This window comes from Myotis daubentonii, chromosome 5 (assembly GCF_963259705.1).
Source record: "Myotis daubentonii chromosome 5, mMyoDau2.1, whole genome shotgun sequence".
Lineage (NCBI taxonomy): Eukaryota > Metazoa > Chordata > Mammalia > Chiroptera > Vespertilionidae > Myotis > Myotis daubentonii.
The window spans coordinates 58,052,235-58,078,079 of record NC_081844.1 but is presented as its reverse complement, the minus strand read 5'-3'; the positions used below and the strand labels follow the sequence as shown (position 1 = coordinate 58,078,079).

The 25,845-nt window shown below is 37.7% G+C and overlaps 1 protein-coding gene across 1 annotated transcript in view; it reads left to right on the top strand.

Annotated features, from left to right (window-relative positions):
- EDNRA (endothelin receptor type A) overlaps positions 1-25,845 on the top strand; it is a 51,817-nt gene that overhangs the window by 3,602 nt on the left and 22,370 nt on the right. Inside the window, exons 2-3 of the mRNA XM_059697896.1 lie at positions 892-1,376; positions 24,890-25,017. Coding sequence (XP_059553879.1) covers positions 957-1,376; positions 24,890-25,017 — 548 coding nt within the window. The 5' untranslated portion in view covers positions 892-956. The remainder of the gene's footprint in view (positions 1-891; positions 1,377-24,889; positions 25,018-25,845) is intronic.

The window sequence follows — 25,845 nt, the reverse complement described above, 5'->3', positions numbered from 1 at the left end:
AACATTGCGTAATGCTTTAAATGGCTACCTATGCTGCATTTTATTACCATGTTCATTATTTACCATGTGCAAACTAGCACATATTTTGGAATATTGGATTCTTAATTATAGAATTGGTAATCTTATGCCTTAGCACAGCGGTTCTCAACCTGTGGGTCGTGACCCCTTTGGGGGTCAAACGACCCTTTCACAGGGGTCGCCTAAGATCATCGGAAAACACATATATAATTACATATTGTTTTTGTGATTAATCACTATGCTTTAATTATGTTCAATTTGTAACAATGAAAATACATCCTGCATATCAGATATTTACAGTATGATTCGTAACAGTGGCAAAATTACAGTTATGAAGTAGCAACGAAATAATTTTATGGTTGGGGGTCACCACAACATGAGGAACTGTATTAAAGGGTTGCAGCATTAGGAAGGTTGAGAACCATTGCCTTAGCACTATATAACTTTTACTCAGCATTTACTGCCTTTTCTTTTCCGCTAGTAAAATGTATCTCAACTCTCCAAGATTTTTGTAATTCAGGTTCTTAGCAGAGGTATAGTGGATGGAAAACAGCAGATTTTAAGCTACTTCTTAAAAAAAAACTGACATGTCCTCATGCATATTATAATATAGATATAAGTATAGCTGTGAACAGAGATGAGAGAGAGAGAGAGAGAGAGAGAGAGAGAGAGAGAGAGAGAGAGAAAGAAAGAGCTCTAATAGAGCTTTGCTCTTTTCTGATTTTGTTCTGCTTTGGGGTAAGCTGACATAGATATATCTTATCTAATTACCAAATATATCCTGCTTTTTAACTGGAGCAGTAAATTATCATTGACTGCAGTCTTACTGGCAGCTGGATTTTGTAACCAAAATTATTTTTCTTTTTTTTCTAGGTTGAAAAATAAGTGAGGGTGAAAAAACAACAGAATAAGAGACATTTCCTCAAATTTGCATCAAGATGGAAACCTTTTGCTTCAGGGTGTCCTTTTGGGTGGCACTGGTTGGATGTGTAATTAGTGATAATCCTGAGAGCTACAGCACTAATCTAAGCACTCATATGGACGATTTTACCACTTTTCGTGGGACAGAGCTCAGCTTCCTGGTTACCACTCATCGACCCACTAATTTGGCCCTACCCAGCAATGGCTCAATGCACAACTATTGTCCACAGCGGACTAAGATTACTTCAGCTTTCAAATACATTAACACTGTGATATCTTGTACTATTTTCATCGTGGGAATGGTGGGGAACGCAACTCTGCTCAGAATCATTTACCAGAACAAGTGTATGAGGAACGGACCCAACGCGCTGATAGCCAGCCTTGCCCTTGGAGACCTTATCTATGTGATCATTGATATCCCCATCAATGTATTTAAGGTAGGAAGTAACCACAAATGTATTTGCAAGTTTGAACATATGCTCTGATTCTACAGTAAGAGAGTTGCTGCAGACTTTTCTGACCTTCTGGAGTTTAGTCTGTTTTTACTGAGAGCAGTTTCTGCTATCTTACAACTAGTGGCTTTTTAAATGTTTATTATTTGTGAAATGTTACACTTAATTTTCTAACTTAATTGTTAACCAACTAGTATTGCAGGAGTGACTCCTCAAAATGAAGGTCTTTCATGCAGCATCGGCTTCTTATTGCTGTGTGGATAGGCAATTTTGGAGAGATCACTTAATTTCTCTGAGATTTAATTTTCAGGGTGAGACCTACTGAGCCCAAAAAGTGCTCTACATAAATATATTCCGTTGCAGTTAACCCTTTTAATGTAGTGTTCTGCAGAAGCCCAATGTCCACAGTATGGCTTAGAAGGAAAAGCACCGGTATTATTTTGACTAGATTGATGAGTGGAGCCCAAGCACATGCTAGCTTCCTTGGTTATCTGGGTGACTTAGAGATAATAGGATCCACACGATTGCAGGCCCCTGGGGACCTCAGTGAGCAGTATTACTAAACTGTTTAAAATAAGCATCAGTTTACCTTTGCCTCTTTCATTTCTTCAGTTTACATTTGAGGAGTGCCTACTGTGTGCCCGCCCCTGAGCTAGGCAATGGGCTCCAAAGACAAATTAGACAAAGTTAGTGAGAGAGGAGGATAACTCACCCACTGCCGTGGTCACCTTGCTTTCAGGATGAGTTACTACCAAAACAAACTAAAGCCAAAAGGAATTAGATATTACATATTTGATTTCTGGATGTAAGGGGGAAATTGCTGAAAGAATTCAAATGAACTAAAATTCAAATGAAATCACGATCTATGCCAGATATTCTGGAATGTCTTTATTCTAAGCCTAGAAAAAAATACTTTCTTCAGCCTTTATATTTCTCTTCTCTGTATTAGCCATAGAAATGAAACAATTCTGAGCAATCATATTCTGAAATAGGACGTTAAATGGCAAGTTATGTCAATTGAAGACATAGCTTTAAAATAGACCAGTAGCTTTCAGTTTCCTATAAATACACTTAAACTGTGACAAAATTTTATTAATGTACCAGGAAAATCAGTGGGCTAACAATAAAGTTGTAAGCAATGATTACAATTTTCAACACTACAAATAAAAAACATTTCAACATTCCTTCAATACACTGCAAAATTGGGGAAATTAGGCAACAAATAATATTTTTTTAAAAAATCACATATCATCTCTTTCCACAGAATAGCATGAATACATGTGTTTTCTATTTGAAATTAAAATGGGATTTTAGAACCAAACAATGATGCAAATGAAAATGTGTAATTAATTTAAAAGGTTTAACGTATGCTAGAGAACTTCAATTTTTTTCTTTACAAGGTTATTTTCTCTTTATGAAGTATTATGTGTACTCAACACCCACTTTCTTGTGACATATTTATTTAATCATAGATTTAAAAATGTTGATATGGCTCATTCAAAATTTGACTCTTCAGCAGTCATGGTGTGGAGTAATAAACATTAATTATTCATGTTTATGTACCAGTTAACCAATCCATATGGCTCAGGAGAATAATTAGCCATCTCTGAATTAGTCCCGTTTGGCCATGCGCAAAGCAGCTTCTTGACGATTCAATATCTGCAATTGCTGGGAAGGGGACTTGCTTGTCGATTTAAGGTGCTACCTGCCAATTAACAGACCAAACTTCATTTCTATTCCATAGTAACATTTTAAGTCAGATCATGTGGACTATCTTCAAATTTGTTGAAAATCCAAAAAGAAAAAGCCTTTGTTTTACATTCATATAATAATGGATAAAAATTAATTCATTCTTATTTGACTATATGGTTCTTACCTCTTGGGAATCTAATATGGTCAGCCCTCTGTATCCACAGTTTCTGATTAAGCAGACCCAACTGACTACAGATTGAAAATATTCAGAAGAAAAGGCTATGCTGTTGCAGACATGACTATGTAGTTAGGCGTACAATGGTTGTGTCAATGATTAACATATACAGGCTTTTCTTCTTGTCATTATTCCCTATATAATCTATATAATAAAAGCCTAAGCAACCATTAAGGCAGAACGACCAGTCGCTATGATGCGCACTGACCACCAGGGGGCAGATGCTCAACACAGCAGCTGCCCCCAGGTGGTCAGTGCACTCCCATGGGGGAGTGCCGCTCAGCCAGAAGCCGGGCTCATGGCTGGCAAGTGCAGCGGCAGTGGTGGGAGCCTCTCCCGCCTCTGTGGCAGCACTAAGGAGCAGCGAGCTGAGCGGTAAGGAGCAAAGGGTCCCAGACTACGAGAGGGATGTCCGACTGCCGGATTAGGCCCGCAGCAGGTGGATGCTCCCCAAGGGCTCCCGGACTGCGAGAGGGTGCAGGCCGGGCTGACGGACCGCCCCCCCTGCACAAATTTTGTGTACCGGGCTTCTAGTACAGTATAACAGCTATTTACATTGTATTAGGTATCATAAGTAACCTAGATATGATTTAAAATGTACAGGAGGATGTATGTAGATTATATGCAAATACTATGCCATTTTATATAAGGGATTTGAGCATCCAAGAATTTAGTTATTGGTGGGGTCCTAGAACCAAATGCAGATACTGAGGGATGACTGTACAGTAATATCTACTATAGTTTTAAATAATGTAGACAGTGTGAATATGGTGCTTTTGCCTCACAGGAGTACATTTGTGTAATTTCTATTTTTCTAAAACTCATATAGTGAGTTATTTAACCAACATTACTTTTAGAAAATAAACCTTTTGGTTTCAACAAAAATACTCTTTAGTCATTTCAATCTTTTTTAGAGGAAAAAAGAAAAGCATTGGAGTGAGCTTAAAATATTGGTGGAGCTATTTCTATTTGCTTCTCTCAGTCTTCTTCTCTAGGTTAGGAGGCCCTAAGATATTGCTGCTTCTCTGACTTCTGTCCACAAGAGTCAAGAGAAATCCTTCCAAGCAATGTGAGTGCCAGGTCCTCACGCCTTTGCTCCACAGCTGTCTCCTGTTGTAAGATTCTGATGCTTTGGGGTCTCACATAATGGGCCTGTGACTTCTCTTCAACTATGTTAAACTATCTCTTTACTTCAGCGCAAAGTAGCAGCTGTCCATCTCACTTTACTATTATGCTTAGGTATCCATGAAATGAAAATAATGTGTAGACTTGGAGAACATTCTGTGAAAAGGATGCATGAAGTTTTCCCCCTACCCCCATTAGAAGAATTAGGTTGAAAGAAGAATGTGAAAATATTTGTTATGCTCTTTAAAGAACAATGAGTTTTCAAACCACACAGGTTATTGTGTGTAAGAATTCTATCAGTTGCTTTTATACGCAGTTCCAAGGTGTCTCCAGGCAGAGAACATTACCCTGAGTCTAGAGCCAGCCTAAGTGGAAGGAGACAATGTGAAGGTTGCATCTTTGGGCAAGGCAGACTTGCTGATTAGACTGCAGTAATGTTACAAGTGATTAATTGTTCCTTCTATTCACATTTTATTCCCTTTCTCTAACTTTGAAATAGATTATACTGAAAATGTTCCATATATGAATATGATGTAAAAAACAACTGAAAAGCAAAATGGCTGAGCTGTTTCTAATCTGTCATTATTCCGTTCAGCTAGTGCAGGGTAGCTCTGGACAGTCTGTGGGCATGCAAGAGGGGATCACTCCACACAATTTCCAAAAGTTTCCAAAAGATCTCTAAATCTTCAGGGTTTCTTCCTACCGGCCTATACTGGACTTTGCTTCTATTTATTGATTGAATGTAACTCTACCCAAAACACCCAGGAGCTCCCATGTTTAGTAGTCAAGGCCCTCCCCACTCTGGACATACTTTACCTACTTCTTAACCACTTCCCAACGTTCATGCTCAGCTCTGTCAAATGCCTTCACTATCCCTAAGTAACATGCTGTGCCCTAAATAACATTCACAGAGAGGTGGAATAGAGTCACCAAATTGCTGCTGCAGAGACCTTTACAGACCTTTACAGATCCTAAATTGAAAAATGAGTTACATTGAGAAAAAATAAACCAAAAGCTGGAAAAAAACTCCTCTGACCCTTACTTACACTCACACACACGTTATATTAACTGGTGACAAAATCCGACATTCTGAGATAGTAAAATGTAAAGCAGAAGGAACCTGAAAAAGCAAATTAATGCCAGTTACTTTCTTAGTTTTAACGCATAAAAGGTCCTTGCAAATGGCAATACTGAAGAAAACCTATTACTAAGTTTATCAAAGAATCACTCTATCTAGTTTTTAATTGTTCAAAAAACATAGTATCTCTAATTTCAAGAAAAGACTGAAAAGAACAGGAGGGAGGAAGGGAAATGAGTTAGCAGAACCTTTCAAATAACCACACTTATAACCTAACTGATAATGAATTCAATTTGTCAAGAAATCACATTATTTTATACCCTGAATTTTCAAGAAATGCCAAAACTTAACCATGTAAACTAATCTATATATAAAATATATGCATTCATTACAAAACAATTAAAATATTGTATGTTTTTAGGGACAAAAAATAACCCCCAATTACTTAGTGGCAATATGGATAGAAGTATAGAACTTAATAATTATATTCTTTAATGATTCATAAGATTTTGTGTATGGAGTGTTGTCTATAGCAAGTTGGATTGTAATCCTATATAATAAAAGGGTAGTATGCAAATTGACCCTAACAGAAAGATGGGTCACTATGACAAGCACTGACCAGCAGGGGGCAGACACTCAAAACAGGAGCTGCCCCTGGTGGTCAGGGTGCTCCCACAGGGAGAGCTCTGCTCAGCCACAGGCCGGGCTGAGCACAGCAGCGGTGGCAGGAGTCTCTCCTGCCTCTGTGGCAGTGCTAAGGATATCCGACTGCGGCTTAAGATGTCCGACTGTGGGCTGTCAGAGGGATGTCCACCTGTAAGCTTAGGCCCGATCCCCTGGGGAGCAGGCCTAAGCTGGTAGGTGAACATCCCCCAAGGGGTCCCGGCCTGTGAAAGAGTGCAGGCCGGGCTAAGGGACCCCCCCGAGTGCACAAATTTTCATGCATTGAGCCTCTAGTTTTGAATAAAGTAGAAACCCTAAAAGTGATGTTTGTGCATGGGTGGGCCAGAGCTTATTGTGCCAAGCTCATCCATATGTGCATGCAGACACTCCCATAAACTACTGTACCTTGGCCTATTTACATAAAAACAGGAATGTGGGAAAATACAAGTGAGAAAAGTAGAGTGGAGAAAATTAAAATGGTAGTCATGGGAAGAAGGAAGAAGTTGAGTCCAATGACTCAGCACAGAAATCTCTGACATGCATAGCGGGAAGTTGGAATCAGAGATAATACTGTAGGTGATTACTGTCTTCATTGAAACACAGAGGGTACAGCAGATCTGAGAAAATAGGTTAAAGAGCCAGTGAGAGCATCCAGTAACTGACTGTTGATTACTAATTGGGTCTAATCTAAGCAACCACCTCTTGTTGAGGGCAACAATGAAAAACAAACAAATATAATTTCTGTATGAAATGATCAGGAATGTTCTGCAATGGAAAGTCAAGGCTCCCAATATGTCACTCTGGCAGAGGATCTGAGAAATGTGGAAACCAGAGATGTTCACACCAAGCCAGTTATCTCCATATTCACACAGCCTTTGACATCTTGTACAACTGGGATCCATCCTGTCAGGGCAGCCATACAAAAGTTGTTTCTCAACACATCAAATCATCAAGACAATTTCTGTCTCAAAAGCAAATTGCCACAACTTATAGATTTTATGCTTCAAACACAATAGCTGTTCAATATATGCTTAGAATTTGATTAGAGCCTTAGCTATTAAAATCAACTTCTAATCAGATTCCTCTGAGACCTTCAAATTAAAATAATGATAATGTTGATAATTTCTCAGAGGAATTCTTCATTTATGGACAAGGCACAGGATATTATCTGTGGTCTGCACATGCTAGTCTCCCAAGTTGATCAAATTACCAATGAATTGCATACGTGATAAGGATATTGTCTAACCCTTTTACTCATCATCAAGCAAATAAAAGCAAACCTTTCTCTTGTACTCCAGTAATAATAATAGTGCAAAATTAGGTATAGAAACTCTGTCCCTGAATTTTAAGACAGAAAATGTATCCCTTTACCAAGATTTCTGCCCCTTGATACAACGCCTCCCAGCTAGTTTTCCTTGTATGTAGCTCTGGCTCTGCCTCCTTCCAGGTGCCTCTCTCTTCATGGTTTTCATGTTTATCTACTCCAGCTAATCTGCTCCATCTGAGAATGCCATGAACCTTCTACCTAAAATATTTCTCCCTGATGCCTCCTCTGGCTTACTCCACTTTGTTCTTCAGATCTCAGCTTAAACATCTCTTTGTCTGGCATGACCAGCTAGGTTAGTGCCTTTATCCTGTGCTCCCAGGGCACCCTCTGTTAACCCTGTAATAGCATGTAACACACTATTGTATTTGCCAATTCACTTGCCTGTCTGACCCACTAGACTGCAAGTTCCTTGAGGCAAGCTGCCATCATTCTCATTTATCACTGTGTCTCCTGCATCTAACACTGAGCCCAGCTTTAAAAATATTTGATGAATGAGTCAAATAAGAAAATGTACTATCGTTGCCTCTATAAGAATGGTTTTCTCACACGCAATTCCAGATCTAAAGGCAAACCTGCTGTTCTAATTTACTGAATTTCTACTTTTTTCCTTCAAACCAGGAATGTCTCAGCATCCATAAATGCACAAGCAAAGCAGAGCAGCACATAACAACAGGATCACTTTCCCCCCTTCCCTTTGTCTCTGGAGGTCAAGAGTTCTTTTCCTATGGTTCAGGCATTGTGTCGTATAATTTCCTCTCTCTCTGTAAAGATAACCAAGCCAAAGGTTCTTTCCAGGATTTCTGTGCAACATACATTCTTTGAGTATAGTTGCAATTGTGGTTTGATTGAAATATTAATCCTACAAGTGATGTGGAATATGAAAATGAACACTCATGGCACAAAAGATCTCGTTCTTTAGAGAATAGGAAACAGTTGATTTTCTGCCATTGCTAAGATGTGCATCACAAAACATTATGCTAACCAGGTGATTTAAGAATATATGTACATATCAAATGCCAGAGTGATAAATTTATTACCCAATTTGCTGTTAGAAGGAAGTTGCTGTCTGGAAAGGCTTCAGAACCCTCTCCAACTCTACCTCCCCTTCTGACTTTTCGTTTCCTGTGTCTGGGAACCTCATTGCTTGCTCTCATGGTTATGTGAAGTAATTATTCTCATGTGAGGTTACTCTGCTAACCCTCAGCATTTGGCTCATAGCGCAGTTATACCATTTCTGGTGGGGGATGGAAACAGTCCATAACTGCAAGCTTGTTTCCCATGGCTGAGGAGGGAGAGATGGTTTTAGTCCTGTTCTCGTTAGGAAGGTGTTGAGATGGGAAAAAAAATAAATAAATAAAAGCATCATTCCTGATGATATTCCTCCATCAAACAGTTCAGGTCATGAAAGAGTTAGTTGTACTCTACATTTAACATAAAACAGTGATGGGTAAAGTTTTACTGGGAGACAGGCATTTTCACATGGTACACAGTGCGTGTGGGAGTGCTGCACCGATTCCAGCATTCTGATCAATTAAAGCAGATGTTCTGGCTCTTCTATGCTGAAATGTTTCTATAGTGTCTTCATCTTATGAGTTGCCAAGATGTGAGTGTTATTTGTTTGTTATCATACAAAGTTTACACAGTTAGTTTGAAGAGTGTGCGAACTAAAATGAAAGAGGATGGGGAATCAAGTTTACTGTCTCTGGAACTGATTCTTCTAAGACTATAGAGCAGTTAAATAAGGGATGTTCTAAGAAATTCTGTCCAAGTAAATTTGATAGACTTCCAGAAATTCTACAACTGCTTTCTAGATCATATACTCCTGAGAGTTTTCTATAGCTACAATTTTATTTTTAACAAGGTCTAGTTTTTCTTGGGAAAACTTTCCTATGTTATAAAACTAATAGTTAAATTCAGTAATAGAACTGAACATAAGTATCATTTGGTGTTAATTTTTGGTAGCCTTATTTTTAAATTTAAACATTAAAATGTTATAAAACCACATACTATAAAATGTTTATTTAAATTTGGAAAGTTTGAAGCCCCCAGTGTTCCTGGACTCTGGAAGCAAAAATCAAGAGTGCCCTCAGAAAGACTTAATATTATTTTTTAATGTGTAATTTGGAGGTCACCTGTTAGAATTTAGACATCTTTAGGAGTTTTACTGACAATTTTTGCCATCACAACTTTTAGAACAACTTACTTAGAGACTAGTATCAATAATGAGAGCTAGTCAAATTATGCTTCTCAGAACATCCTAAACATGCAAGTTCTATTGTTTTAGATCAAATTTTATACTAAAAGGTAATGGGGATGGAAACTAGTTGGCCATTTGATTTCTCAGTCACATCAGGTCTTTCCTGTCTACATGTTCTTCATTTATTCATTCAAAAATATATACCGGTCATTGGAGAAATAGCAGTAAATAGAAGCCAGACAAGCATCCTTGCCCTCATAGAAGAAAAAGATAGTAAGCTAGTTAAATAAATATACATATATATGGTGCCCCAAAAATGTATATATACTTTGAATGATTATAAAATCAGGGTTTATTAACATACAGTTCATTTTCAAAATTTAAAAGAATCTACACAAATGAATAATTTTTTGGTCAACACTTATATTCAAACTGATGACCATTCTGGCCCAGGCATTACTTGTACTGTGAAGCAATGGAATCACAAACATCAAGAATCATTTCGTTCAGTATTTGTGTGCCCTCAATTCATCAACTGTTGCCAGTTTTGTACCATAAACTTTACCTTTTATGTATCCCCATTAAAAAAAAAGTCTAGTGGATAAATTTTCTTTGTTCAAAGCTTAGTCTGGCTGAAAATTAAGAAACATCATTTGAGTTATCAACTGTTAAAGTGTGTATACATGTCTTTGGTACATCCTGCAGCATATAAGATAAGTGCTAAGAATAAAAGTATATTGGAGAAGGAGGGAGAGGATATTAATCTAAGAGTGGGTGGCTGAAAAAGTGGCAATACAAAGTTATTGTCCAATCCAGGATATTTATGAGAGTAAAAGGAGACACTATCAATAATTACATCTGGACTGTATGCATAAACGAAGACTGTCCTGCATAAACCAGGAAGTATGATCAGCCTACCAATACATCTTTATAAAGCCTTCATCTATTTTCTCTGGAAGCTTTTATTTATTGTTTGATTGATTGATTGATTTGAGAAAGAGAGGAAGGGAGAGAAAGACAAACATTAATGTGAGAGAGAAACATCAATTGGTTGCCTCCCCTACAAGCCCTGACTGGGGATTGAACTCCCAACCTAAGTACGTGCCATGACCAGAAATCAAACCCTCAACCTTTTGGTGTACGGGGGGTTCCTCCAAACAACTGAGCCACACAGCCAGGGTGAGAGAGGAAGCTTTTAGATGATCTCATTTAAATTTAACAAGAACATAATGGCTACTATGTTGAAAAAACATTTTTAAGTTAATAAAGGAAAATATGCAATATTAAAATGTTATTTATACCCTAACCCAGAGGTCGGCAAACCACGGCTCACGAGCCACATGCGGCTCTTTGGCCCCGTGGCATGGGCCATGAAGTTTCAATCGCACTGTAAGTGCGCACCCGCACATGGAATTTTGTGGAAGACCCACACTCAAGGGGCCAGTTTACCGACCACTGCCCTAACCGGTTTAGTTCAGTGGATAGAGCGCCAGCCTGCAGACTGATGGGTCCCAGGTTTGATTCCAGTCAAGGTCACATGCCAGGTTGCAGACTCAATCCCCAGTAGGGGGCATGCAGGAGGCAGCCAATCAATGATTCTCTCTCATCATTGATGTTTCTCTCTCTCCCTCTCCCTTCCTCTCTGAAATCAGTAAAAATATATTTTTTAAAATGTTATTTATACCAATATATAACTTAAGAATAATATTACCTAAAGCTTAATTAGTGTTTACTCTGTGCCAGGCTAACTCATTTGATCCTCAAAACAAACATATGATTCACTAGTATTGCCTGAATTCCAAAAATAAAGAAACTGAGGATGGTTTTTAAGGATTTATTTAAGGTTACACAGCAAGTGGTAGAGCCAGGATTTGAATCCATTCTGATGTCAGAGGCCATGCTATTAGCTAAGCTGCCACTCTGCTTCTCTCCCATATACCTACCTCATAAGGCAGACTTCAGAGTTATCAAAGTGGCATCTCTAGTACAGAAGTATATTTTCAGAATGATCAATGATAAATGTCATCCCCTTTTCTCTCCTCCATAAATCTAACAGTTTCTTTAGTCACTTATTTAAAACAGAAGTAAGCTATTATAAGGGAAAATGTGTATGAAACAAAGATTGTCTTCAAAAATAGCATGCATGTTGTAAGTCTTGCAGATTTGCATTGGAACATCTGGTAAACAGATTTTTGTATTCTATACTCATTGTCATGTTGGTGAGGCCAACTGACAGAAGGGAGCTAGAAAATAAAAAAATAAACTGAAAGGAAAGAGTGAGTTCTTTGATGGACCAATTGCCCTCTAGACACAGACATCTGCTCAGAGGAACATTTTTTTCAAACTGGTGTCCTCCCCTAGTCACTGGAAAGGACAGTATGGACATGATCCAGAAAATAAGTGTCTATGGCTAGTCCATATTTTCAATTGGGGTTGAAACATCAGAATTTACTGAAAAAAACTAAAGGTTACATTGCTAGACCTGCCTCCCTAGGTTTATAACATGCACAGGAGTTAAAACGGGAATGCGAAGGCATAAACAGATGACATTTGGGAATATGTCTCAACTGATTTTTTTAAATATATTTTTACTTATTTCAGAGAGGGAGAGAGAGATAGAAACATCAATGATGAGAGAGAATCATTTATTGGCTACCTCCTGCACAACCCCCCACTGGGGATCAAGACTGCAATCCGAGTATGTGCCCTTGACCCGAATCGAACCCAGGACCCTGCAGTCCTCAGGCTAATGCTCTATCCACTGAGCCAAACCAGCTGGGGCTCAACTGATATTTTAAAAGAAACTAGAAATCCTCAAATTTTAAAAATTTACATAGCAAATATACTTTTTTGTGAAATGATACCATAAAATCCAAAACAATTTGAATAAGGAACTTTATTAATAGACCTAACTTTAAAAGCAAACAATAAAGCAATTCTGCAGACTGTCTGTACAAAATAAAACAAACAAACAAAAAATTCTGACCACTGTGAACTTTTAGCTTAGTTTCACAAAATAAATATGTCTTGGTGTCATTTATGTCATAAATGTTTTGTTTCTTTGCATCTTTCCATTGTTTCCACTAATTTTATTTTCTTATATTCTCAAATCAATAAACATGATACATCAAATAAATAAATTGAAAGGCAAAAAATCACATAATCATCAATAGACATAGGAAAAGCATTCGACAAAATCCAACACTCGTTTTTGATAAAAACTCTCAGTAAAGTGGGAAAAAAGGGATCATACCTCAACATAATAAAGGCCATATATGACAAACCTATAGCCAACGATATACTCAATGGGCAAAAACTAAAACCATTTTCCCTAAGAACAGGAATAAGACAGGGATGCCCACTTTCACTACTCTTATTCAACCTAGCACTGGAAGTCTTAGCCAAACGATCAGACAAGAAGAAAGCATAAGAGGCATCCAAGTTGGAAAGAAAGTAAAACTGTCATCATTCGCAGATGACATGATAGTATACATAGCAAACCCTAAAGACTCCACCAAAAAACTACTAGATTTAATAAATGAATTCAGCAATGTAGCAGGATACAAAAATAACACCCAGAAATTGATGACATTTTTATACAACAATAATGAATTCTCAGAAAGAGAAAATTAAAAAAACAAAACTAAAAACAATCCCGTCCTAGCTGGTTTGGCTCAGTGGATAGAGCATCAGCTGCAGACCAAAGAGTCCCGGGTTTGATTCCAATCGAGGGCACGAACCTTGGTTGCAGGCTCCTTCTCGGCCTGGGACCTAGTCAGGACTTGTGCAGGAGGCAACCAATCGATGCGTGTCTCTCACATCAATGTTTCTCTCTCTGTCTTTCCCTCTTCTACTCTCCCTAAAAATCAATGGAAAAATATCCTCGGGTGAGGATTAACAAAATAAATATACAACAATTGCAACAACAATAATAACATTAAGATACTTAGGCATAAACTTATCCAAGAAGGTAAAAAACCTGTACTCGGAAAACTACAGGATGTTGAAAAAAGAAACAGAAGAAGACTATGAACAAGTGGAAGAATATACTGTGTTCACGGATTGGTAGAATTAACATCATTAAAATATACATACTATCCAAAGCAATCTATAGATTCAATGCAATCCTTATTAAAATAATCATTGTGGTTTTCATTTGCATTCCCTTAATGATATTCCCCTATGGATTTTTAATTTCCATGTTCTTAGCTATTTGTGTATCTACTTTGATGAACTGCCTATTTAAATCTTTTAACCTTTATATTTCTCAATTGTGGGGTTCTTTTTTAAATATATTTTTATTGATTTCAGAGAGGAAGGATAAGGGGGAGAGAGAAACATCAATAATGAAAGAGAATCATTGATCAGCTGCCTCCTGCCTGCCCCACACTGGGGATCAAGCCACAACCTGAGCATGTGCTCTCACTGGGAATCACACTGTGACCTCCTGGTTCACAGGTCGATGCTCAACCACTGAGCCATGCCTGCTGGGCTGTGGGGGTTCTTTAGGTATTTTGGACAAAAATTCTTCATCAGATATATAATTTGCAAATATTTTTTTTCCACTCTGGCTTTTCATTTTCTTAATGTTGTGTTTTTAAAGAGCAAAAGTTCTTAATTTTGATTAAATCCCATTTATCAAACTTTTCTTTTATGGATCATGTTGCTGGTATCATATTTATGAAATCTTTGCCAAATCAAGATTACACAAAAATTCTCCTATCTTTTCTTTAACAGTTTTTATTTTTAGCTCTTTCTTTTAGATCTATAATCAGTTTGAATTTGTGTATGATGTGAAGCAAGCATCTAAGTTCATTTTTTTGCATAGGCATATCCAGTGATTCCAATGTCATTTATTAAAATGGCCATTCTTTCCTCGTTGAATTGCCTTGGCACCTTTGTCAAAACTCAACTAACAATAAATGCTTAAGGGTTTATTTCTGAACTTTCTTTTCTTTTCTTTCCACCAATCTCTTTGTTGTTTTGCCAACACCATCCTGTCTTGATTACTGTGGGTTTGAGTAAGTTTTTAAACAGGTACTTAAAGCCATAGTTTGTTCTCTGTTTTCGAAGTGGTTTGGGCTATTTTAAGTCTTTACATTTCTATGTAAATTTTAAGATCAACTTGTTAATTTCCTTGACTATAATAGGGAATGTATTGACCCTTTAGATAAATCTGGAGAAAATTTCCATTTGACAATATTGATTCTTCCAATCCATAAACATTTGTTGAGATCTTCTTTACTTCCTCCAATATTTTGTATATTTCAGTGTACCTGTCTTACACTTCTCTTGATAAACTTTTCTAGGTATTTTATTTTTTAATGCTATTTTGAATGGAATTATCTCTTAATTTCATTTTTGAATTTTTCATTGCTTGTATATAGAAATGCAATGGATGTCTGCATATTGCTCTTCCATCCTATGACCTTGCTGAACTCCACACCCTTACTCATAATCCCTCGATTTTTTTTGCTGAGTGTATGTAATGGTGAAGAATACAGTGACTATTAGACTAGTTTGGTGCCACTGTGTTGATTCATGCTAAGGCACTAGCGGTTTTAGCCACCATTGCTTTTGCACCAAAAGTACACATGTCAACCAGTAAAAAAGGCAATAATCTCTTAATGATATCTTGATCTTGCAGAACCCATGAAAGTTTCTCAGAGATCCCAGGGAGTCTACAGACAACACTTAGAGAGCTAGATGATGTCTAAGCACCTATGCAAGTCTGAAATGCTATAATTTTAAAAATCTAAGATAAATGTTGTTTACCAGACTGATGTTAACATTTGCTTAAATGGTTATGGTCATGGCAGTCAATATTACTTAGGCAATTGCTGCATGTGGAACAACATACCAGGTCCTTAAGAAAAAATGAAAATAAAATAAAACATTGGCTCTAATCTCAAGGAAATGGTACAAGTCTCTCTGAGTATTCAAGTTTCTAATTGAATACCAGCTCACTGTAGGCTAATTACATTAGACCCCTAATTTGTACGTCTTTTTGTTCTACTAGCACTAAAAATAAACAAAATTCTTACAGCAGAGGTGCAGCAATTATCAAATATCAACACCAGAAGGAAAACTAGGTTAAAATCTCTTGTTCTTTACTAGTACAGTTAATGTTATCTCATTTCCAAATGACCATAAATAAGACTTAAGGCAATATCAAACTAATTTTCAAAACTATTTTAAGAGCCTTAATTTTACATTATTATTTATAATAGACCCTTGACTGAAAGGTAAACTAGCCCCTTAGCTACTATTTTTTCCTGCATTTTACATATCGTTAAGATAATATTTAAAATATGATGCTTATGGCACATAGAGCAAGTTTACTATATATTTTAGCTTTTTCCCTGGAAAGTACTAAAATACTATTCATACATTCTAAGTAAAGAAATAGTCTTAAGGCTTCAGTCTGTGGGATTCCTCAGGTTCTGACATCCTTAATCCTTTGGGGTAAAAGAAAAGGCAAAAGGGACTAAAACACTTAATAATGGGAAGAATAACAGAAAAATGGGAAAAGTAAAATTAACCATAAAAAATGAAGGGAAGGATTATGGTTAGGTTAGGGGTAAATGGAGTTAATAACAGTTTCAGAGAAACCAGTTACATACTGGAATTCTGATGTGAAAAAAATCAGGCAATAGAAGAGCTAGCAGAGAATTTAAAAATAATCTAGTTCTAGCCCGAAATTTCTTATTTGGCAGAGGAGGGAATCAAAGCCCAAAGATTTTCAATAGGGTTAGAGCTGGAAGCCACAATTTCTAACTTTCCCTCCAGTATGTCCCATCCTTCCCCCTTCACATTAAATAAAACTTTTGTAGTTTTAATAACTCTCTAGACCACACATAGCATTTTTCTAGAAGACAACCAAGGCTTCTAAAACATTAACGGATGCATTGTTGAAATGCACTCGTTATTATGTGACGCATCATAACATGACTGGTAACTCAGACATCTTGAGTATGTCTTCCCATTTTACTTTATGCCTCAGCTATTGGGAATTGTTTATTTTCTAATGAGTTTCTGTTATTAAACATTCAAAATTACCTCAACCTTATTTACTGTAACACATCAGCTTCAGCATCAATTGCATTCTTTTTTCCCCCAAGAAAGTCACATATGGTATCATTTTCTTCATGCTGCATACCATATCTTTGTTCTGTCATTGTTTCCATCTATACATAGGATAATCATGACCACATGACATACTTTATAATGAAGAATTAACTCCAGATCTTAATGTAACTTAAGGTTGTTTACATTAAATAAGCTGCCTGCTTTCAAATATGCCATTTGTTTTCCCTTTTTCCTACTTATCACCACCTTCCTGGTAAGTTTTTGGGGCTACTACCTAAATATCTATGTAGGGATTGCTGCTAGTTTGTTTTGTTTAATTCTACTTTGGTTTTGCCTGCATGGTTCTTTCAGATGAGTACTAGCATGTACTACCATGAGACTGCTAATTAAAATAAACAATAAAACTTTTTCATTAGATGGCGGGCCTTCTTGTGTGTCCAGGTCAGAGCACTTATTTTCCATAATTATGCTTGCACTGTTTCAAGCAAATGTAAGGCTCCACTCATGACATATGTGTGAAATCTTTTCTCCATTCAGGAAAAGCCAGATTCATTCTTTCCAACATAAATCTTCTCTCTGTTACGAATGAAATTTTAAAGCATTGAGATGTACATTTGGAACTAACCTGTATAATTTTTATATTGAGTATTTCTAGTTTTTCTACTTTAGCAAAGTTTAAGTCTTCTCCATCCAGTGATCCTTTGGTTTTGTGAATGTAAAATAAATAGAAGTCTCAAGACTTGGCATCCAGAACGGCATCCTTACAGCAGAGTGATCAAAATGAGAAATTTTCTTGTCTTCCCAGCCTTCAGATGACTGAGATTGTTGGGGATAATAATCCCATATCTTGGGTGAATCATCTTTCCTCTAAGGAATAAAACCTTCATGACTCTGGAACTCTGACTTTAAAAAGTATTTTTCCTCCACTGGGGGGTAGGGGAGGCTGGGGGATTATCAAGGGGGTGGGGGGAAGGAGACATATGTAATACTCTTTGTAATACTTTAAGCAATAAAAAAAAAAGTATTTTTCCTCTTTTTTTTCCTCCCTTCCTCCTGGTTATATTAACATCTATGTGTTTCAGATTCTAAAAGTTAGGACTTCAGCAAAACTGAAACACTGAATATTCAACAGTGAACAATATGGGTAGCAAATAATAGCAACAGTTTCATGTTTTCCAAGCTAAGTGCGGAGTAACAGGAACCATCTCTTACAGGAACTAACCTTTATGATCTGATCTGCGATGGGCCAGGAGTTCATTTCATACTCACATCACCCACATGACTCGGGTTCTCTATTTATCTCCAGTTTTCACTGAGGCACAGTTAACTTGCCTAAGTCATGCCAGGGCACAAAGCAGCGGGCTCCAGAACCTGGGCTCTTTGTCATGTGCCACACCACCTCCTCCTTCTGTTGTACCCCCCACCCACCCACCCCCACCCCGCCGTAGAATACTGTTATATAGCTTCCTTAGGAACTGTCATTGGCGCTTATCTTCTAGGTAGCGATTTCCTTGAGAATGGGGGCTTTTATGCTTCTGTGGTCTGTCATCACCCTGCATGGTGACCTGGATGATCCTCCTTCACAACCTCATTGGAAAACAGGACAAAAAGTAGACTGATAGCACGGCCAGCATGGCTCAGTGGTTGAGCATTGACCCATGAAGCAGGAGGTCACAGTTTGATTCCTAGTCAGGGCATAGGCCCGGGTTCTGGCTCAATCCCCAGTGGGGGAAGGGAGGGCAGCTGATCAATGATTCTCTCTCATTATTAATGTTTCTCTCTCTCTCTCTCTCTCTCTTCCTCTCCCTTCCTTTTTTGAAATCAAAAATAATTTTAAAAGTAGAGACTGATAACCATGGGCCATGCAAATAGCTCACATTTCCAGATACTTACTTCACCTAAGCCCTTCCTATGGATTGTCTCTTCTGTTGCCCACAGTAATCCTCTGAGGTAGCTACCATCTCTGTTTCATTTTCTAGAGGAGGAAGCTGAGCAGCAGTGAGGTTCACCAACATGCCAAGGTCACAGGGTCAGGAACATGGCAGAGCCTTCTGTCTGACCCAGGGAGTCAAGCTTCATGGCCCACACTTAACCAGTAAGCCAGGCCACTGGCATCAATGAAAACGGATCCCAGGGTCCCTGGGCACCTCGTGCCAGAGCTGGGAACACTTGTGGAGTGTCTGTTCTGCTCTGCATTTGTCATCCACTCTAACTGCTTGGGCTGGTCAGGAGGCAAGAGGAGTCTATCGCAGGAAAGAGTGTGTGGATAGGGTAGCAGCCACAGGTTTTATTTATTTCTATGAATGCTCTAGTCCTCAATCCTGAAGCAATTAAAGCATAATGGAATATCAAAATCTATTCTCAGTAACACCCGGTGGTTTATTTATTTTATTGTATTTGATTTTTAAATTTGCAACACCCATCGAGCATATTCTCATTATTAAGGCCTGTCCTGGGTGTCACAGGCTTATAATGATCTCAGTCTGTGCTGTTGGAAGATGTTTTTATTTTGATGATGTACCAACTTCTACATCCCAGCCCTGGCCCCAGCAAAAAAAGAAAACCTCGAACCCCACTTGTTTTAAGACTGGCATCTGGTCCATCATGTCCAATTCCAAGTGACCCTACAATAATTCATGTTGAGGGGAAGAGAACCTTTTATTTACTTTCAGGTTTTCAGCTATTACAGACTGTACTCATAAATCCCTCATTCCTGTCTAGGATGGGTGGAGTGAGACGGTGGGGAGGAGGAGAATCCCTCAGCCTCACCAGACAGGGTGGAGGGAAAATAAACACAAAGAAAAATGTGCCACTGGTTTCATTTATCTCATTATTAGGATGTTATGCCGATCTGAAAAATAATGTCCAAGTAACAACATTAATTGGCAAAAGATATTACCATCTGGAGTGGATAAAGAGGGGGAAATTCATTTATATTATCTTTTTATTCATTAAGTCATGCATAAATGGTACATTTCAGTTTATGATTATAAATCATAGCAGTTCAAAATATCTAACATTTGTGTGGTATACATTCGGTTTGCAGAATTCTTTCATGAGCATTTTGAGCCTCCCAAATGCTCATCAATCATGTGGCAGATATGAGAACCATCCCAATAACAAATACAGGAATGAGACTTACAGTGGGAAAATGGCTTGTCCAAGGTCACACAATTAGTAACAGGTAAATCTTGTACTTGCACCTAAATCTTATGAGTTCATAATCTATGTTGAATTTGGGAAAGAACAGCCTTATTTTGTAGTGTTACACTGGTGAGGCCTGAGACATTAGACTGCAACATTAGGGTTAGGTCACCTGTACCTTTTTTTGGTGTGTGTGAGAGAGAGAGAAATGCAAATTCTCAGGTTCCACCTCAGAACTCTGGGGTTAGGGCCTAGCAATCTGGTTTAATGAGTCCTCTAGATGATCCTCATGATTCTCATGCTGCTAAAGCTTAAGAACCCCTGGGCTGAAGCTTGAGAACCACTGTGCTAAAGCAATGATTCTCAGTCTTGGCCACACACTGAAGTCACCTGGGAACTTTAAAAACTACTGAGGCTTTTGTCCCAACCCCAAAGATTCTGATTTAATTGATCTACAATATGGTTTTCAACCACATCACTACTGACATTTGGGGCTGGATTATTATTTGTTGGCGGACCTGTCCTGTGCATTGCAAAATGTTTAACAGCATCACTGACCTCTACCCAATGGATGTCAGTAGCCTCCCTCTCCCCCACCACCAGTTGTAATAAATGTCTCCAGACATTACCAAATGTCCCCTGGGGGCCAAAGATGAGAAGCACTAATCTAGGGCCATGGCCCAAGCACTGGGATTTTTAAATGCTCCCTCAATCATGCAAATTACAGCCACGGCTAGGAACTGTCACTCTGGAAGGTTCCTTTTAATGAGCAGCTTTAGATGTGCAATGGACTAAAGAACAAGAAAAAGGTAAACTTTATAGCATTGGGTGTAAAGTTAGAATAAATTAACATGCAGTGAAGACTCTGGCACTTTGCCCAGGAGTCAAGTATACAGGCGTTAGGGTGTAAATTTCACATCAACTATTGGCTCCTTACATTTTTGCTGACTTTCTGGCTGTTGGGTGTGTTCCAGAAAACTGACATAAACAGGTACTTTGCTCTTATCTAAAAATTCCCAACCAAGCAGATATTGCTTTGTGCTAAATATAATAGTGGACATCCTACTTTTGGACCTAGTCCTTCTAAAAACAGGACACTTATCAGTGTATCATGTGATACAAGTCCTGTAAATCTGTTTTGACAGGCTTAAAAAAATTCAGCCTGTCAATTTTATGATGTTGATTTTGACACAATCCAAATCACCCATTTCTACATTAATTTGTGCCATTTTTAGTAGTATTTTAGTTTTCAGATGATGATCAGGGACTTTATATTTCAACTGTAGGAAAATCCCCTATGTAAGAACCAAGGCAAGTGTCCTTCGGTAAATCTGTTCTCCGCAGGCGGCCCTCTGCTGCCTCAGTGAGTGCTCTGTGGTGTTCCTCTGTGGTCCCGAGAAGGGGAGGGCACGGTATGCGTTTTAGACCTTAGGATGTGCATCATCGCCAAGTGCCTGCTCTGCACCTCATAGGCTGAGCAGTCCCATCCCAGCCCAAGAAAATAGTTTGTGACCTGCCCTCTTCAACCTGGGTCTGAAGTAGACCAGTATTCTCCCACTTTCTCAAGCAACAGTTGGTAGGTGGTTCTTTTTTTCAACAATAAGAGTGGAAATGCTACTTTGAGATACTGAGAAATAAGTTTTAAATAGAAAATAAATTACAAGATGGATGTGTTTTCAGGGCAAAATTGGTAATACTAAGAACTATGTTATATGCTTGGAAATTATAGGCCCTTTTATAGTAAAAATAAGAATTGACTGCTCCAAGGTGCCAGATTAACTCTGTGAACCAAGCTCTGTGGTAGTAGCTTGTTCACATTTTATGAAACCAACTAATTCTTTTGCCATAATCTAATTTATCCTAAGCAGTTGCTTATCTTTTTCTATCCTAGCCTAAATTGTTTCATCATTGTGCTTTTAAAAATTAAAACCTTTCAATTAGGCCTCCCAGGAAAGTACTTTAGGAAAAAGGATCATAAAAGACTGTTAATAGGTATTGTTTTTCATACAGTTCCACTTGTTTTTATGAAAGGCATATACCTGTATGTACTTAGGAAGATTTCCAGAAGAAAACACAGTTAACAGTGGCTGCCTTTGGGCAGGAAGTTTAGGGGCCTTGATTGGAAGGGAAACATGCTTTTCGTTATACTTTTATACCGCTTATTTTTACCATTTAAAATTTTTTATTTTCAATTTTACATACTGGTATATAAAAGAAAGTACACACTCCCTGTAGTCTTTCAGAAGTTCCAAAATGCCTCTTCTAATAAGAGAAAAATGGGTGAGCTGCACTCCATGCCTCTTTGATGCCTCTTCCTTTTGTATATGTTCTATTGCTAAAACAGAGTGAGTTGAAAGGAGACTTTAAATGTAAAATTACTCCAACGTTGGTTCCATGAATCAGAATAACAAGCAGGTCCTACGTGATCTGAGATTGGGTAGTTAAGGAGAGCCTCTTTGAAGAAGCCACATTTAACAGGAAAGGGAAGAAGTTGCCTCCAGGCAGGGGCTTAATTTCCCCTGACTGCATTGGAACAGTTACTATCCATACATCTTTCAGAATGGGGCAGATTTAGGTTGGGGAAGTCTACACTGTGATTGTATCTAACCTTTTCCTTCAATGAGTTCTTTCATTTCCCTTTGTCCCTACTTCCCCAAAAGAATCAATGCTCACTCCTGGAGAAAAGAAAAATAACAACAAAAATAACAAACACCTATTTGTGTCAATGAAATACAATTCTATAATATTTTTGGGCTCACCAAAACCATATCTTTCCCTCAGTCCTTCCTTTACACCTAGCCTTAGTTAAAACTTTAAGCAAGCACGAAAAAGGAAAAAAATTCAACTGAGATTGGCCCAAAACAATACATGCTCAGTTGTGGATTTTTCTGCATCATTTTTCTTAGCACATGTCACTTAGACCTTCACAGGATTTCAGAGTCTCCTTGGATAAGCAAGAAACATCCTTCGCCCTAGCCGGTTTGGCTCAGTGGATAGAGCGTCGGCCTGCGGACTCAGGGGTCCCAGGTTCGATTCTGGTCCAGGGCATGTACCTTGGTTGCGGGCACATCCCCAGTGGGGGGCGTGCAGGAGGCAGCTGATCGATGTCTCTCTCTCATAGATGTTTCTGACTCTCTATCCCTCTCCCCTCCTCTCTGTAAAAAATCAATAAAATATATTTTTTTAAAAAGAAACATCCTTTTTTCTCTCATTATTAGATGTTTTTATTGGGAAACCCATCCAAGTGGATTTCAGGATCCTCTGCCTCTGGGAATGAACCAATAATAACATAACAGTTCAACTATTCCAAAGCATATCCTATGACAACCCCTACACATTTAAATTATATCTCTGTAGTCTTTAATGGAGAATTACATTTCTGGGATAAAATACCAAACTCTATAAAAAGGAACTTTCAGGTGTGTTTTTTCCTTTATAGGGGTGATTCATCCCAGAAATGGTGTTTTGCCTTTGCTTGCATCAAGCATTAATAACCAGCAATCAGCAATGGTATAATTGTTAGCTTCATGAAAAATGTCAGAGTTTAGGGAAGTGTTTTTGTGAAGAACCTATCAGTTATCCTTGGACAAAAGTTTATGTAGAAATCTGAGAAGACACCAACAAAGACTAGTTAGAGTAAGAGGAAGAAGGGACTAGAGGCAGGACTGGAATAAAGACAAAGGTCCTTTTAGAAAACTATTCAGAAGAAAGGGAAGTACATTAAAATACTAAAGATAATTTCTAAAATTAAGTCAGTATAGGATCTTAGCCATAAAAAATAGAATTTTAGAGAGCTTTTGTTACTAAATTCTCAAAATGCATAGGTTCTGATTTTGTATCTATGGGATACTGGTTTCCCACCCTCTTTCAATGGACTCCCATTAATGACCACATTGACCATGAAATTAAACCTCACATAATGTTTTAGAAATGGTAGAACAGAAATTCGAAGCTCAACTTAGAGTTACTATGGCAATAGGTACTTTGCAAAGAAAAAAAGACAAATGTATCTAGTTAGTAGGATAGTGTTTCCTACTGAGTGAAGAAAGTTTAAATTCTGAGTCACTAAGCAAAATTTGGAAAAGAAATTAATACCATTTTTACTTTGAAAATGCATCATATATTCAGCAAAGACTTCCCCCTCTAAGGTAACTGAGCTATTCTTCTCCTTGTGCAATACCCCAATTAAAAGAATATCAGCAACTCCAGGGACTTCATGTTCTTGCTACTTACCACAGCCACTAGAGGGGGTCCATCCTTTCATACCAACAAAGACTTTAAATTGTCAACATGAAAAAATAGATTTTCCACAAATATTACAAACAGATCACAGAACCCACACTTTTCTCTGTATGATAAAGGCAAGTTTGAGTCTTAGTAAGGAAAGACCACTTATGACACACATACTGAAGCAGTCAGCTCCTCAAGCACAGAGGGAAAGGTAAGTTCCAAATAGCTTTGGGTGTTAACCAGCTGACAAAGTCAGTACATCTTAAACCACTTCATTTTCCCAGTATTCTTCATAACCTCGCATTCAAAACTTTGGCTGCTTGTCAGGAGACAATATTATCTCCCAATTCCACTAGCTGAAAATGATTTGCTTTACTTATGGTTTAGCAAAATTTGATAAGAGATGACTGCCTTGCTTCTCTGTTAAGCTATCATCCAAGCCCCACACTTTTGCTACTCTTTAAAAGTAGTTGTTACGACTATGATATGTAAGATCAAAGATTTATCTCTTCTGTTATTATATTTATCATTTTCCAAACTTTTCCAGATTGCTGAGTCTTTAAAACATGAAAAAAAGAAGAATACTCTGTTATTACCATGCTAACTGGAAAGCATAATGAATAATAAAATGTAGAAGTTTGGAAGATAATTAGAAGTACGTGTCCATGTATTCCATGCCAGCTCTGCCATTTCTTACTACGTTGTCTCCTTTTTTCAGCTGTTGGCTGGGCGCTGGCCTTTTGATCACAATGACTTTGGCATATTTCTATGCAAGCTGTTCCCCTTTTTGCAGAAGTCTTCAGTGGGGATCACCGTCCTCAATCTCTGTGCTCTCAGTGTTGACAGGTAATGTGGTTCTTTCCCTTTACTCTTTCGTTAGATTTAGAAAAGCATTTTTATCATAAGAAGGGAAGTCAAGAAGCATTGAGAGTTGGTGCCTGGATAGTTGTTATTTCAAGTGAATTAAAATATTAACAGTCTTACTCTACCGTTTAGAATTGCTTTTCATATTTACTGATTATTAGTCATCTTTGGCTTAGGCAATTTGCATCTAGAGCATTTTGTCAATTATATTCATTTGGCAGTCTAATGGCAACAAAAATTCTAATTAAAAAGCATATTAAAAGGAGTAGAGATTGAACAGCCCTTCTAGAAAACAAAATCCTACTGAAGGTTTGCCTTCTAATTCAGTAATAGGGCATAGATTCCTATTTCTGGTATTGGTTTGCCTCACCCATACCATCCCCACCATGCATGGAAAAAAATTAATTAAACATTCAATTACAAATTATCAGTTCTGTATCAATGTTCTTAATATTTGTGTGTGTGTTTTTTAAGATAGAAAAAATAATTTCAAGCATCTACAGGATGTCCCCAAAAAATATATACACACTTAACAGTTGATAACTCAATTAATGTTTCTTTCTTTTCAGATTTAACCCATTGGAATTAATTATTACTAATAATAATTATTATTCAAAGTGTGTATACATTTTTGGCAGACACCCTATATTTTACTAAGACTTGGTCTCAGTTTTAGGTCAAGAAGATAAGCCATTTTAAAATTCCACTCCCACAAAAATCTACTTTAATCCAGGAATTTTTTCCTTGGTAATAAACTCATCATTCTTTGTTTCATGGGTCCTTTTTTATTATTTTTACATTTTATTTGGT